Consider the following 14,228-nt stretch of genomic DNA (forward strand, 5'->3'; position numbering starts at 1 on the left):
AGAGAAGAATGTTTTTCTACCCTAATGCAAGATTGTGGCTTTATCCAAAATATGTAGTCCTGCCCAGGATATTTATAAAGCTGCAAATACTGTTTGGGATTTTTTTCTTCTGATGAATATTCATCCTCGTAAGTTTAAACACATGCCTAGGTCTTAAGAAGACACAAGTGTGCATTTTCTGGTCTCTTTCCACACAGCACATTACTACAGTGTTATCCAAACTTTGTAAACTAATCAAATAACTACCCGGCTTAATCTTTCCTTTTCGTACTGGGCTGCAGAGTGAATGTTTTCTAGCTCTTCTTTCCCAGCAATTTTTCTTTTGAGGCTGAACTGGACTCTGTATGGCTCAGAATATTGGAGAATCTTGAGTGCATCTTCATATTTGATATTATCGAAAAATATTGTAGCACTTAGAAGCTGATCACCTGCAAGTGCAATCAGACAGAATTTTAATTAGTTTGTGTTCTCCTGCAGTTTTTCAGATTCTGTTGAATTAATGCTCATTAAAAAAAATAATTATCACATCCCACTTATTTAAAATATAAAACAATGTTCACATAACAGAATCACAGAATAGTTAAGGCTGGAAAGGACCTCTGGAGATCATCTAGTCCAACTGTCCTGCTCAGGGAAGGGTCAGCTACAGCCAGTTGTTCAGGTCTATGTGCAGTCAAGCTTTGAACAGTTCCAAGGGTGGTGACTCTACAACCTCTCTGGAAAACCTGTTCCAGTGTGTGACTACCCTGACAGTAACAAAGTTTTTTCTTACGTTTTTCAGTATTTAGACTCTGGACTTTTGTTCTTGTTTAAATCATTATTTATTGTAGTTTTGTGGCATACTATTTTGTGAAAGAATCGAAGGCAGGTTCTTCATGAATGTTATGAGTTGGGTTGTTTTTTTTTCATTTTAGTTGTGTATACACTACTTTCTATGTATCTTTTTCACTGTTTCAGTGAATATTAGGTAATTTTTTTATGGTATACAAAAAAAAAATCACATTTCATTATTGTTTAAGAAACGGATCTTTGAAATTATTAATATGGAAAGGTTAAGCTCACACATAATGTTAGTTGGTTTGGGATCTACTATTTCTATTACCTAAAGAGATGACAGATCAGGTAGCTATCTATATGCACACACAGCTACATACCTGATTATTTTAAGATATATTTAAAAAAAAAAAAAAAGAAAAACAGAAAATCAGACTGTACCTTCTCTCAGACTAAATATTTTTGAAGCAGAAGATTCCTTAAGTACTTTTTTAATAAATATTCCTTCATTTCCTCCACCCATCACACTAAAACCACTAGCACCAGCTTCCACTTCCGTTTTCAGGGTCACTTCCATTGTTTCCTAGACATAGAAAAAGGTGTGAATTTATAATTTTTATTCATTTGTATCAAAGTGTTCTACATTATTCTACAATAAAAAATTTAGTCTTCACAGGTATATTTCCAGTAGCTCAAGAAAGATTATCTAAAACAGAGAATGTACTTTTTCAGTGTGGGTTTGATTCTGTTCTAAATTAGAATTAAGCACGTGTTAGGGTTATGCGGGATCAGGGCCATAGGGAAAATAGGTTGTAATTTTAAAACATGAAACATATGGAATCTTTTAGGACTAAAAGACTGTATTTTCTGTGAAGATGTTAAGCACCCGAATTAGAGTCAAGGGGCCAGAAAAGTCAGACTAAGAGCTAATCCTGTACTGTACTCAAACTGGAGAAGGCTAAAGAATGCTAAAAAGAATTATGGAAGGACCCCAAACAGGACGAGTAACTGTGCCACAACTAGGCAATTTGTGAAGTTCCTAGTTAAAACAAGTCTACAGTGATTCTTTGCCTATTTGTCCTTCCCTCTGTCCACTCATCCATGTCTGTGTGTTGTGATGGACTTTACTGTTTTGCAAACCACATGCCTAAAACTACTGAGTGCCTTTAGACTGACCTGTGGATGACTCTGTTTTGATTTGTCTGTAGAATATTTTTTGTTTTCTTCTTGAAGCTGAAAAATAATTTGCAATTATTTAGTGTTCAGAAGTGTGCTGTTGTAAAGTACAACAAAAGTCCTACATCAGTTAAAATGCCTAGTTTAGACTAAGAACTGAGATGAGGCTGACTTTAATGGCAACAGAGCAAGATTGGGATCTACAAGTGCAATGTACAATGTGAATGATTTAACTATATTATTCCCAGTAGTAAATTAGATGCCAAGGCCTCACTGCATTGTACCAAAATTTGCATGAAATGAACACGGGAAACCTATTGTATTAATGCATTGGGAGCTTTTCTGTGTTACTCATGTAGCACATTTCTCATGCTTTCATCTTTGTGAAGGTGCATTTTTTTCATTTTTTTGACTTCAGCATGAATTTCAAACTGTTGCCTACTTATCTTAACATGACTGTACTAACTAAATCTTTACTTTTGAATAACCAAGAGGTACAGGTAATTTTGAAATATGTATTAGTTAGATTCAAGCCAGTTAAATATCCTAATAGGAAAAGAATTGTGATTTCTTGACAGTCTCTGCCCCAGGTCCTTTAAAGAATGAAGTCAAATGCATTTTTTGCCAAGAAACAAGAACATGGCCGCAACAAGTCCGGTAGAATATAAAACCATCAATGAACATGGCCCTGTTTTTGGTAGGGACAGGAAGACAATATGGCTGCAACAACATCCTGTTACATGACATATGGGTGTTGGCTAGTTGTAGGAGCTAAAGCCCCTTGAATGAAGAGGCTTGGTAAAGCCATGCTTGCATGAAAACTCAGTGTCTTGCCTTTAAATATTCTTCTTCTATGGAATATTCATAAACTGGAGAGGATCCTTGTGGCCTTGGACGGATGTCTTCTACTGCCACTTCATTAACCTGTGGAAAAGAAATGAGTGGTGGGAAAGGAACATCCACCATTAAACAATGACCCATTTTTTTAGAAGAGTTTTTCTACTTAGGCATAGTCTCCTCCTGTGTACAAATCTTTCATTAGTAACGGTGGATGTAGAATAACCAATAACTCTTTCCTTAGGTCAAGAACAAATACAATTCTCATTTAAGGATGTAACTCAAGAACACAAGGGACAGACTCCTGAGAGACAAAAGCAATCGTATGCTGATTTTGGTTTTCTTTATGAATTGTATGCATCTATGGGCTGAACAGACTGAAAATACTGACAGATCAATTAGTAATAATTGAAAAAGGCAATAAAAATTCACTCCCCTGCTTTATTTGCACACCTAACATTTGCATTCTGTGGCTTCAAACTTTATTGCCCTCTATAACCAAGCAAATCATGGAAGAGTCCCAGCAGGAATTTCTGCTGACAAGCACTTGGCATGCTTCCTTCTGGAGTCAAATGATAGGGAACCTAAACCGGCTAAAGCTTTAAAGAAAAGTTACTGTAGTCAACAGCCATGTAATAGTTTGCTAAGTCTTGGTATTAAACTTATGCTGTTGAATCATGGCAAAGAGCAGATCACTTTATATTGAAGCATCATTCTGGCTTTTGACCTGGCAGGAGAATCCCAAGCAGAAATAAATTTTTGATGGGGAAAAAAATCACCAGCAAGACCCAGCTATACACAAAATATTTAAGATCCCATTTTAACACGGTAACTGCCAAACCCCCATCCCAAAAAAAACCAACTCTAAAAAAACTCACAGAATCTTCATCCTCTGCATCCGCATCAGCATCAGCATCTCCCGGAGGCTCGGCTGGTCTCAGCTGTCGTCCAGAACCTGAAAGCAGCATACAGGTTGCTGGTGTCTGTGGGAACCACGCCGAGCACAGAGCAGTCAGCTTGCAAGCTGAAGCCCTCCGGAGCAGCACGCCTGGGGGACATGCACTGTCCGGCTGTAGAAAGGCCTGCTTTCATTTAGATTCCTTATCTCAGATCTCATCAGGCCAATCTTTCTAAAGATACCAGAAATATTCATATCCAGGAATGTAAGGGCTTTTGTGAAGGAAAAAATCCCCAGATTGGAGAAAATATAGAACTAGAAGTTGGCCAGATTTTTTTTGATTACCAAGGGGGGCTTGAGGTGTGCATTGGGCAGAATTGGCAGGGTTTTGGCAGCAGCGTGGCTGTGGGGTGGTCACTGTGGGAGGAGGTCATGGACCACCCTGTGCTGGACGCAGCCACTTGCAGCCAGCTCCACCTGCAATACTGAACCGTTCGGAGGAGTTTCTGGCACCTCTGTGAAAACGTGTTTAAGAAAGGGTGGTAAATGCTGAGAAAAAGAGACAAAATCACTAGAGGAGGAGGAGAAAGACAGAAGACTACACCAGAGCAGAGGGAAAGAGGAGAGATGGCAGAGCAGGAGAAACACTGGAGGAAAATAGGATCTCGAGGAGGGGCCAGAGGAAGAAAAGCCACCTGAGCAGGGGCAGAGAGGAGGAGACTCGACTCTGATGGGTCGGCAGCTGGTAGAGGAACCCACCCCGGGGCAATTGAGTATGAAACAAGAAGTTCTTCTTTTGAAAAGCAGCCACCATCTGCTGACCCCCGTTTCCTGCGCCATCCTTTGCCTCCCCAAAGGGACTGAGTATAGCCCACAGCGAGGGGATTGGAGACCAGAAAGAAGGGAGGAGAGGTGCACGGAGGGAACCTGAGGTGTTTTTCCCTAAGTGGTTTTATTTTTTTTTAAATATCAGAATCAGTAATTAAAAGTTCATTAATAGGCAATAAATTAAATCGAGTGAAATTCCCCATCTCAAAACTCTTCCTTGCCTTTCTTTGACAGAGTTCTTAAGACAAGAGCCGGAGAGTAAACATCATGAAGCTTTGATAGTAATAAAGACTCTGCTTTCTTGGGTTTTAAAAGTGTTGAGGGCAGAGAGAGATGAGGTGAAGGAGACGGGCTGTTTGAAAATATGATTCTGTTGAAATGCCTTAAACTGGGCACTGAAGAATGAAAATGGCATGAATACATCACCGTTTTCAGTGATCTGGGCTTAGCCAGTAGAGGACAGTGTGGCTGAATTACACAATCCCTGATGCACAGGCTATTCTAATACATGCACAAGTCCTTGTCCTGATAACTATGTCTCTTTCCTGTCTCCATGCTCCATTTTTTTCAAGCCATCAGGCTGTCTAGCCCTCTCACACCCAGTTCTGCAACTGCCATTAGTATACATAGTTTTGCCTCTCCTAAAAAGATCCTCTGGCTTAAAAATATGCTTGAACACTAGAGAAGACAACCACAAGCAGAACTGTGCAACTCATTTATTGTCTACTGTAAATGAAAAATCCTTGGGCTGGAACACAACATTTCTGGATGTGGATATTACATGCTGTGTGTGCAGACAAGCTGGCACAACTTACGCATGTATGCAATCACTCTAACTTACACAAGTTGCCAAGCTCTTGTTAAAATGGCTGTGATTTTGCTAGCCTTTCTTCATAGTTTTCTGATCTCCTACATTCATTTTTTCCTTGACTTTTTTGAAGATGAAATTATTTAGTACAGGCAGGGTTTTGAAAGAGTTATGCCATGTGATAAGTGATAGACCACTTACTTTGTTAAGATGAATGCTAATGGTGTGCTTCCAGTGGGAATAACCCACGTCAGTCTGTGGGCCAAGTTTCCCAACTTGATAGAATAGAAGGCATCCTCATTAGCCACATGTACATTATCTTAATCAGCTCTCCTAGCTCCAGAGAACTAGGATCAACTCAGAACACATCAGAGCTGCCAGACCTGTAGCCTTCACAAGACTTGTCCTGATGCCTATGATAGACAATTCTAGAAAATGATCTTAATGCAGACCCTGATTCAGATTAAAGACCTGCATAAATTGGCTTGATTTTTTTTTCAAAAGCTCTAGCATTTGCAATTTTCAGAAGCTCAAGAAAATTGGAAAATGAGCATAACCTTGTTAAAAAATTTAGATGTGGATTTATGAATCTGATTTTAGGCATTTCTGCTTGAAAATTCTGGAATCTATTAATGAAGCTCTTCACCACATGTATTTTAATAAGCATCATATGAGGAGAAGAGCTGCTGGACTGAGGCTTGATTGTTTAATTTACTTAGTGCTTCTAAAGATTCAGGTGCCAACAGCGAATTTTATGGCTGTTACTAAAATTCCAAGAAATAGTAAGGACTTAGTCTTGTGGCATCGCTGTATTTTTCACTTGGGAGAATCCCACCCACAAGCCCTGCCATCCAGTAGAATGACTTAACAGAATATTGCTTGAATTGCTAGAGCATTTGCTTTTCAGTGCAGCACTTCAAGGCTAATTACAGCATTGATCCTGGTGGCTGCCAATAATTTTGCTACTGGAAAAGAAAAATGAAAGGGTTATCTGGGAGAATTATTGGGCTGGTTTGCTTCTGTTTCTCTTGTTTTACTCTGGTGTAACTTCAGTGACATTTTAGTTGTCTAGAACTGGAGCAATGCAAGTATGGGGTGCTCCGTTCTCAGGACTTGAATGGTCCTGTATAGTTTGTGCAGTGGATTTATCACCATCCAGAGAAGGTGACTCTGAGTCTAGGGTACTGCAGCTATCCAACAGGTTCTAACGGAGGTAAAACTTTTAAAATTAGATGTTTTAAACAAAGGATGCTTAGAATGATTAGGTGACCAACACCTTCAAAATATTCCTGTTGCTAAGAACAGGCTACTCATAAAATCCAAGAGAATTAGATCACTTCCCACGGTGAGACCTGAACACTTATTTCCCATTGGGATGCCATTTTAAAACAACAAATGACACTGCCAAGTCTTGTTCAGCGTGGATGTAGAGAGGTAGACCTGGCCTGGATGACATCTCATCTGGGTCTGGACCAGGAGAAAAGTTTCTTGTTTTCCACCAGCTGTTGATCATGCAAAGCAGTGATGTATGAGGCACAAGGGTGGCTTCACACGCTTGTCCAAGTACTGGCAGGTGATTGCTCTCCTTTCCCTTGCTAGAAGGGCTGTGGATCAAGGTATGCCAAACTGTCACCAGAAAAAAAATCCCTGTCTGTTACGATGCAAATCTGTTGCATAAAAGGCCTCTTTCACCCACCTTATGATGGGCAGGAAGAGAAAGAGTCCTCCTGTGAAAGCCTTTAGTAAACTGCTACCTCTCCTAAGTGGTGATAGTAGGACTCTTTCCTACAAAATGGAGCAACAGACTACTGTCCTCAGGGCTAATACAGATGTGGCTGAGATTGCATGGCGGGACATCAGCTACACAAATGACCTCCTCTCCCAAAGCTTCACACTGAGGCTTCGCATCCATCCTGATTTCCCCAAACTGTGCCTACTTGTATATTAATTCTCCCCTCTGCCATAGCTAACCCATGTCATAAAAGACTTCTTGTGCCCCTGATTCCTACCGTAGACTAAAATTTTCTTCAGATTTTTTTTCTGATTCAGAATACATTAAAAACAAATCTATAGAAGAGGGGAATTACAGTACATCAATGAATTCCATTTTCAGCAAAGCCTTCTTTCTGTGTGTAAAAGACTGTGCCAATAAACTATGATTTATATGCATGTCATTCTCATGCCCCAAATAGTAGTGATGCCAACATTTTATAGGTTTTAACTTTTTTTATAAACTCTGGACAATCAATGCGTTGTTCAAAATGTTTCCATAAACAAGATGGAATTTACATCAGTGACTACTTCTAATAGCCACTGAACTGACTTCAGAACAAGGGAATTTTTTGAAAATAGGCAGTAGGAGTTATATAGGCTAGAACATTTTCATATTATAAGACTGAAAATTGTATTTGCTTTTTTAAATGTAATTTTTAAAAAAATTATTTTATCTTTAATCTAGCAACCCAGCTGGACTGTTTTGGGTAAAACCACAAAAATGTAAAACCAAGTTATTTTTTTGGTATTCACATTTGAGACATTATAATCAATTTAAAGTATGACAGTGTCATTGAATTCAAGTCAATTGTGCTTTACTGTATTGTATAAACTGAAGAGAAACCTAGCATTTAATTGAGACACTGGCATATAAAATTACCATAATCTACACGTTAAAATCAAGTAAAACAGCAAATGAGAATACCAGAGATGTTGTTAAAAAAAGAAATTATAACGTCCTTTGCTGATCATCCCAGCTTCCTTGTTTACAAATTATATCCCTTTCTCTGCAATTTTTAGATTTGGGCTTTCTGCCTTTTAAGATTTTATACTAAAGTTATGGTTGCATATGAATGTAGTGAATTTAGGTAATCTGCTCTTATCTTTAACTATATAACTTTTCTTTGCATTAACTTCTTAGGCATTATCTTTCCCATTAAAAGTGGCTTTGTTTTGTTTTCTTTTATTTAATTTTGTTCTGTTTTTTGTTGGAAAGAACTAAAATGCTACTGTTGTGTTGTTTTCCCTGGGATTTTAATGTAGCTCAGTCAAAATTGGCAAGAGTAGCCATGGTTGCAATGCACATATTTTTTACAAAGATGCAGGTTAAATATTGCTCATTCTCAGGTAGTATCCTCAACCAGAAGAGGTTCCTTCTTGCCGTGCACTGACTGGCATGAATTATCTAATTTCAGTTCAACAACTAGTTTCTCTTATACAGAAACCTGGTCTGTGGTAAACATCTGTCCACAGGTGAAAACTTGTATGCTTTGCTCATTCATTAATTATTAGTTGTTAATATATGAAGGTCACAACCTGTACCTTTTCTTTACTAGGATTTTGGTGTTTGCTAGTTACCATTTCTTAGCTTTCATAAGAAACAAACAAACAGTCCTGTTTGTTTGTGCAGTACTGTGGAAATGAATAGCTTTGAGCCCACTGCCAGATAGAAGACTCGTGCCTTAACATGTGGGCAAGGCTGGGACATCTTTTGCTCAGGTCTTTTCTGACAATGTGAAGCACACTCTGGGCACATAACCTGATTTGTATTGTTAATAAGGAGAAGGAGGAGTGAATAATTGCAAGACAAACAGCAACAATAATAATAATTTAATATCATTGTCACTGTTGGCACTGTGTTTGACCCAGCAAAGAATTCATACATGTAGGTCAGCAGTTTTCACAGCGCTCCCTCACATGCTTATGTCTCATTGCAAATAAGGTTGAGCATCGCTGCTGTCATGGACAGCTTCCGCTGGCTCCTGTATCAGACCTCTCTTCCTGCAGCCATCGGTCCCTGTACCTGCTGATCTGTCTGTCCCTGTGCCCTCAGGCACCCTGTCGTGGGCCTGTTACTTCTCATGCATGCATGGCTAGTCAATCCTAATGCACTGCTCCATAATTCCTCCTATTTTTAAAATTAAACCCCTTTCTCAAAATGCCTGATTTTTCCCCCGCAGTTTGTTCTCCCCCTTTGCAGGTAGCACAATTACTGGGATTCCTTTTCTTCCCTCAGAGCTCTCAGCCGCCTGAGCAGTGCTGCTGAGAAGACCCGCAGCCCCTTCTGATTCACTTCTTATATTTGAAATAGGGACTATTCAGAATAGTTAGAATATTTAAAATCGTAGTTCCCAGTTCAGGAAAGCACTTGATAATAGGAACGCTATGCACATGCTTGGCATTCAACTTGGCCTCTCAAGAGCACTTTTTCAGATAGGTAAGTTCACCTGACTTTAGTTTACTAAGGGAATTTTTTCACTTCAGGGTTATGGGCAAAAAGGCACAGCAATTCAAACATTTTACTTTGTCTTTGGCAACTTCAGTGCCTCAGTTTCCATGTCTGCTTCTTTTTTATACCCATCCCAATCCACTGTCTCTATTATTTTGATGAGTTATTAAATTAATGCACCTTGCAGTGAGTTCTTTGGGTTTCCCAGGATATCCCAGAAGACTGGAGACTGATGAATAAATGTAGATCAACCAGCTAATTAAAATGTCACTTCAGCTAGGCAGTGTCATCAAGCATATAAGCTATTGCATTCTTGGTTTGGTTTTCTTAAAGCTCCCATGACTGAAAAATGGCCTAAATCAGATTTTCTTAAAAGCCCTCACAGTCAAAGTTACAATGACAGCAAAAGGACCACCTTTTCTATCTCAGCTACCATTTTCTGGATACGAACATGAATTTTTGTCACTTAAAAGAACTATTTTCATCACTTTCCAAAATCAGCTGTGCTAAAGATCTCTGAATCCACAAGCAGATCTTTGTGTTCTTCTAACTGCATCAATTGGCTTGACGAGACAGAATTTGCCGATCCCTGCACTAAAAATGTTGTGCAGATGATATGTACAAGCACAAAAATAGTTACTCAGTCTCAGCAGTGGCCTGAAATGTTTCACTATTTCTCTTTGTTTCCCCCAGAGTTTTTTTCCTCAGCTGGAGTTACAAATGGAAGTGGTGACCTAATGCTACATTAAAGAGGACTAAAAGCCTAGCGATACTGTCATGCTTCAAGGTCTATTGTTAAAAAGAAACAAACCATGGCAGGTTTCTTGTCCAGAACTGCTGTCTGGAGGCTACACAGCAAAGAGCATCTGCTCTAATACCATACCTTGGGTTCCGCTGTGAATTTCCTTAAGTGTAAATGCCAAGGTTAAGTGTAAAGACCATGAACAAGAACAACTAGGAACACACGAGTGTAGAGGGCTGCACAGTGTGAGGGGCTTGGCTGTGGCAGTTCAGAGTAATCATCCCCACCACCCAAACCCTCCTGGGCAGTTTAGTGGAGGAGTCATGTCCTTCCAATCAAGCAATGCTGGAGGAAAACGGTCCTGCAAGCACAAGTTGGCAAAGATAAGAATCTGAAAGTGTCTGCAAATAAACTCTTTTATACATGCACTGTGTTCCTTGAGGAAGCTGCCATGAGGTTTAAAACACAGCTCATGGCACAGGCTCTTGCACAGTCTGTGTAGGCTTGACCATTAGCTCCAGCAGGCCCATGGCATTCCCAGTAAGCAGCTCCAACTATGCTGGGGAAAACCATCAGCAAAAAATTGAGAGGTTCATCTTCTACAGAGATTTCCTAGCGCATTCCAGAGACCTGGATTCGTTCCATTGTCCTGCAAGATCCCACGGACTGAGTTACAACAACTGCTGGGCAGGGCTCTGGGGCACGGCAGGACTGCAGCGGGAATGCCACGGCTGTCACTCTATCCAGGCAGGATACACGGCAACGGGGAGATGCGGACGCAATGTCACGGAGAAGGCTGCCTCTCCCAGCCGTCCATCGCAGGAATGTAATGTTACTTCACTTGAACAACTGCCAGCGAGACAGCGGGGGCACCCAGTAGCTCCACCTAGACGAACCAGCTTGTCAGCTCTGAAATGAGCGATTGCCACAGCGGAAAAAGCAGCCGTTCTGCCTCAAAAAAGTGATAAAGTGAGGAATGGCACCTCCCCTGTAGTGTTTCCCCTCTGCCCTGTGCTGGGAGCAGGACCCTCCCCGCCAAGCCCTGAACTGTTTCTGTGGGATGAAGACAAAGGACTAGTCTGTGGAATGAAGATAAAGATTTTGCTGCTAAAGGGGTTTAATAGGCCTTATTATCTGCAGGATGCTATCAGAACCAGCTAGGCCTGTGTTTAAGCTGTACTCCCGCCTTTGTTTTGCATTTGGTTTGGTAATGCCCCCTGGCTGCACTCTGTCACTGAGCTGCATACTTGTACTGTGATGAATGTAGCTCAGACTTTGGAGCCGAAAGCAGGGGCTTGTAGCACAGCAGAGCTAAAGGAGCAGCTACTCCCAAACAACCAACGTGTGAATAGTTTCCTTCCATTCAAGGCATGAACAAGATGTTTTGATTCAATGCCTTGGTATGTTAAGCTGCCTTTGTCGGCAGCTAGAGTATTTCATTAAAAGCCTTCAAATCACCTCATCTCAAAACCTTCCGAAAACAGAAAATGTATGTAAGTTACAATCATCAGTCTCCTCGCCCGGACAGAGACCTGTTCGTGAAGTTAGCTCCAACTTTTATCAAAAGGAACGGTACTCTGCTCTGCAAAGTACATCCAAGTAGAGAAATGTCTAGGGAATTAAGGTTTCTTACAGACCATACTGAGCTCTGTAGGATTTTATAGAGCATTTTCTACAGGTTGACGAATATCAGGGAAGATGTGGAAGAGCACTGGCAACTAAGAACAGATATAAACACTACCATAAAAAGAGAAACTAACAGCTCCCAGATGAAAAGGAGAGTGAATGGCTTTCCCATGAGTGTGTGTTTATTGATAAGCTCTGCCCACAGATTTGAAACTATTAAAAGCATGCCTGCTCACACTTCACAATAGGAGCAAAACTTTAATGAGACAGATCAGAAAGGAGCTCTTTAATTTTACAGTGGTCCACCTTTCCTCTGATGGTAAAGATAAACTTAATAGAATCCATAGGACATTTCAGAGCATGAGAATAAATCGATCTGGTGGGGATCTGCACAGACTTTCTCAGCCTGAGTCGTATTTAAACATGAAAAACACAGGGGACTTTTTTTTTTTTCCCTTGCAATTGTCAAATTGAAATTTCCCAGATCTTGGGTTGATGAGTTTCATCCAGCTATCACCATTTTGTGGTTACTTGGCTATATAGGAAATGTAATTTGGCCAGATCCACATAACTCTTCTGGTACAAGAATAAAATATTTACTAAAATATTTTATTAGTCTGATATTTCACCTGTTGCTAAAAAAGAATAATGTTTCATAGGAGTAACACAGTGTTTGAAAGTAAGCTCTCAACCAAAGTTTGTTGCGAGAACATGATTAGAATGGTGTCCAAAAGGCAGGAAAAGTGGCGGCAGTGGTTGACACCTGAATTTGTCTCTCCTGGTCCATCCCTCCTCTCGCTAGCTAAAATACAGCTGCAAGTGGCAGGGTGAAAAAGGCAGCTGGAGAAATGCTCATGGCACCCACCAGATGACCAGAGGTTCAGTGCTGTTTCCCCTTGCCCAGTGGCTCTGTCTCAGAAGTACAAGTTCTGCATCATCTCTCTAGTTTTAGTCTAATGATTGCCCGGAGGGTAGGTGTAATGTCCTGTCCTGTGTCTGTGTGTTTGCTTGTCTTAGGCAGGAATTTTCCTCTCTCTCAGGTTTTACGTGACAGAATGGGTTTTCAACGTGTGTTGTACTTCCTGCATGAATTCCCATGGTGTTCTGGTGTATAATGATTGTGATGATGGTGTGACAATAGGACCCTCTCTGATAATTATCAGTTATGATCTTTTTCTAGGACTGCAGGGCCTCTATTCTCACGAAGTCAGTAAGAGAAGGGAATCACTTTTTAGCAAGTGTTGTTATGTATGTCCTAGCTCCTGGACTGAACCAAAATTGCTTACCATCCTTTTGGAGAGGGCAAAAGTGGGGTAGAGATTCATAGCCAAATAAAGCAATAAAGACTGGTCTAATCCACTGTGATCCTCAACAGTTTTATTTCCTGGGACTCTCAACAATTTTATCTCTTGGGTATACTGCTTTTACTTGCAATTTAGTCTCTACCAGTGCTGTAAATAGTTGCACGGATACCCAGCTAAAATCTCCCAGGGTGTCACTGTCCATCTGGATGGTCTGGATTTTAAGAAGATCTTCAGGAGCATGTTGCAAGTGAAGTGCTCTCACTTGATTACCAGCTTACCAGCTTCAGAAACCCTAGTAGGAACTACTCTGCAGTTATTTGGTTATCCAATATATTGATTAGGCATGTTGCAGCTTTTTTCACTTGAAAGAATCCCCTTCACCTATATAACAAACTAGTCTTTGAAAGTGAACGCAAAGCTGCCTTCCTCTCAGAGTGAGGGACAGTTGATTCCTACTGTCCTCCCTGTTAGATAGCTGTGAACTCAGCTCTTATCATGACTTGCCTAGAAGCGGAGGCAGGTGGGTGCCTATCGCAGATAAGACCCATAAAGCTCACGCAAATTAACTTTCCCACATTCCTTCTCCTCGCTGATTCACCCCCCGCCAAGAATCCAGGCTTCTCCCAGAGCAGATTGCTTGTTCCACTGCCAAAGCACAGCCCTGCTCAGATTTAGAAATGAATCAAATGAATACATTTATTAAAAATGATCGTTCTGTCCGTGTAGGCTTGATTGGCAGCCCTGGAGACTCAATTTCTCTGGCCGCAGAGTAAGTACTGGTTGATAAGTAGTGGCTGTAACACCAAGCTGTTTCTTAAGGTAGCCCAGTACTGACCTGGAGAGGTAGCAGGGTAAGCTGACTACTCTTTGTCCTCTCTCTGACACAAAGGAGGATGCTAATTCTTGCTGCTTTTGGTAAAGAGCACATTTGTCCCCTAAGAATAGGTCCTAAGATAAGAATAAGAATAGAGGATCTGCTAACATTAGGCAAAAAGCCCAAAGCGGGCTTTATA

The 14,228-nt window shown here is 40.6% G+C and overlaps 1 protein-coding gene across 2 annotated transcripts in view; it reads right to left on the minus strand.

Moving 5' to 3' along the window:
* The window catches only part of AHNAK2 (AHNAK nucleoprotein 2), a 28,631-nt gene extending 25,764 nt beyond the window's left edge, over positions 1 to 2,867 (minus strand). Inside the window, exons 1-4 of one of the 2 annotated variants that reach the window (XM_076345581.1) lie at positions 2,785 to 2,807; positions 1,951 to 2,007; positions 1,216 to 1,357; positions 247 to 428 (exon numbers count right to left, since the gene is read on the minus strand). In XM_076345581.1, coding sequence (XP_076201696.1) covers positions 247 to 428; positions 1,216 to 1,351 — 318 coding nt within the window. In that variant the 5' untranslated portion in view covers positions 1,352 to 1,357; positions 1,951 to 2,007; positions 2,785 to 2,807. Of the gene's footprint in view, positions 1 to 246; positions 429 to 1,215; positions 1,358 to 1,950; positions 2,008 to 2,784 lie in introns of both variants that reach the window. The other variant, XM_076345582.1, reaches the window with a different exon arrangement.
* Between the last annotated feature and the right edge of the window lie 11,361 nt (positions 2,868 to 14,228).

The sequence above is a fragment of the Aptenodytes patagonicus genome, chromosome 7 (assembly GCF_965638725.1).
Source record: "Aptenodytes patagonicus chromosome 7, bAptPat1.pri.cur, whole genome shotgun sequence".
Classification (NCBI taxonomy): domain Eukaryota; kingdom Metazoa; phylum Chordata; class Aves; order Sphenisciformes; family Spheniscidae; genus Aptenodytes; species Aptenodytes patagonicus.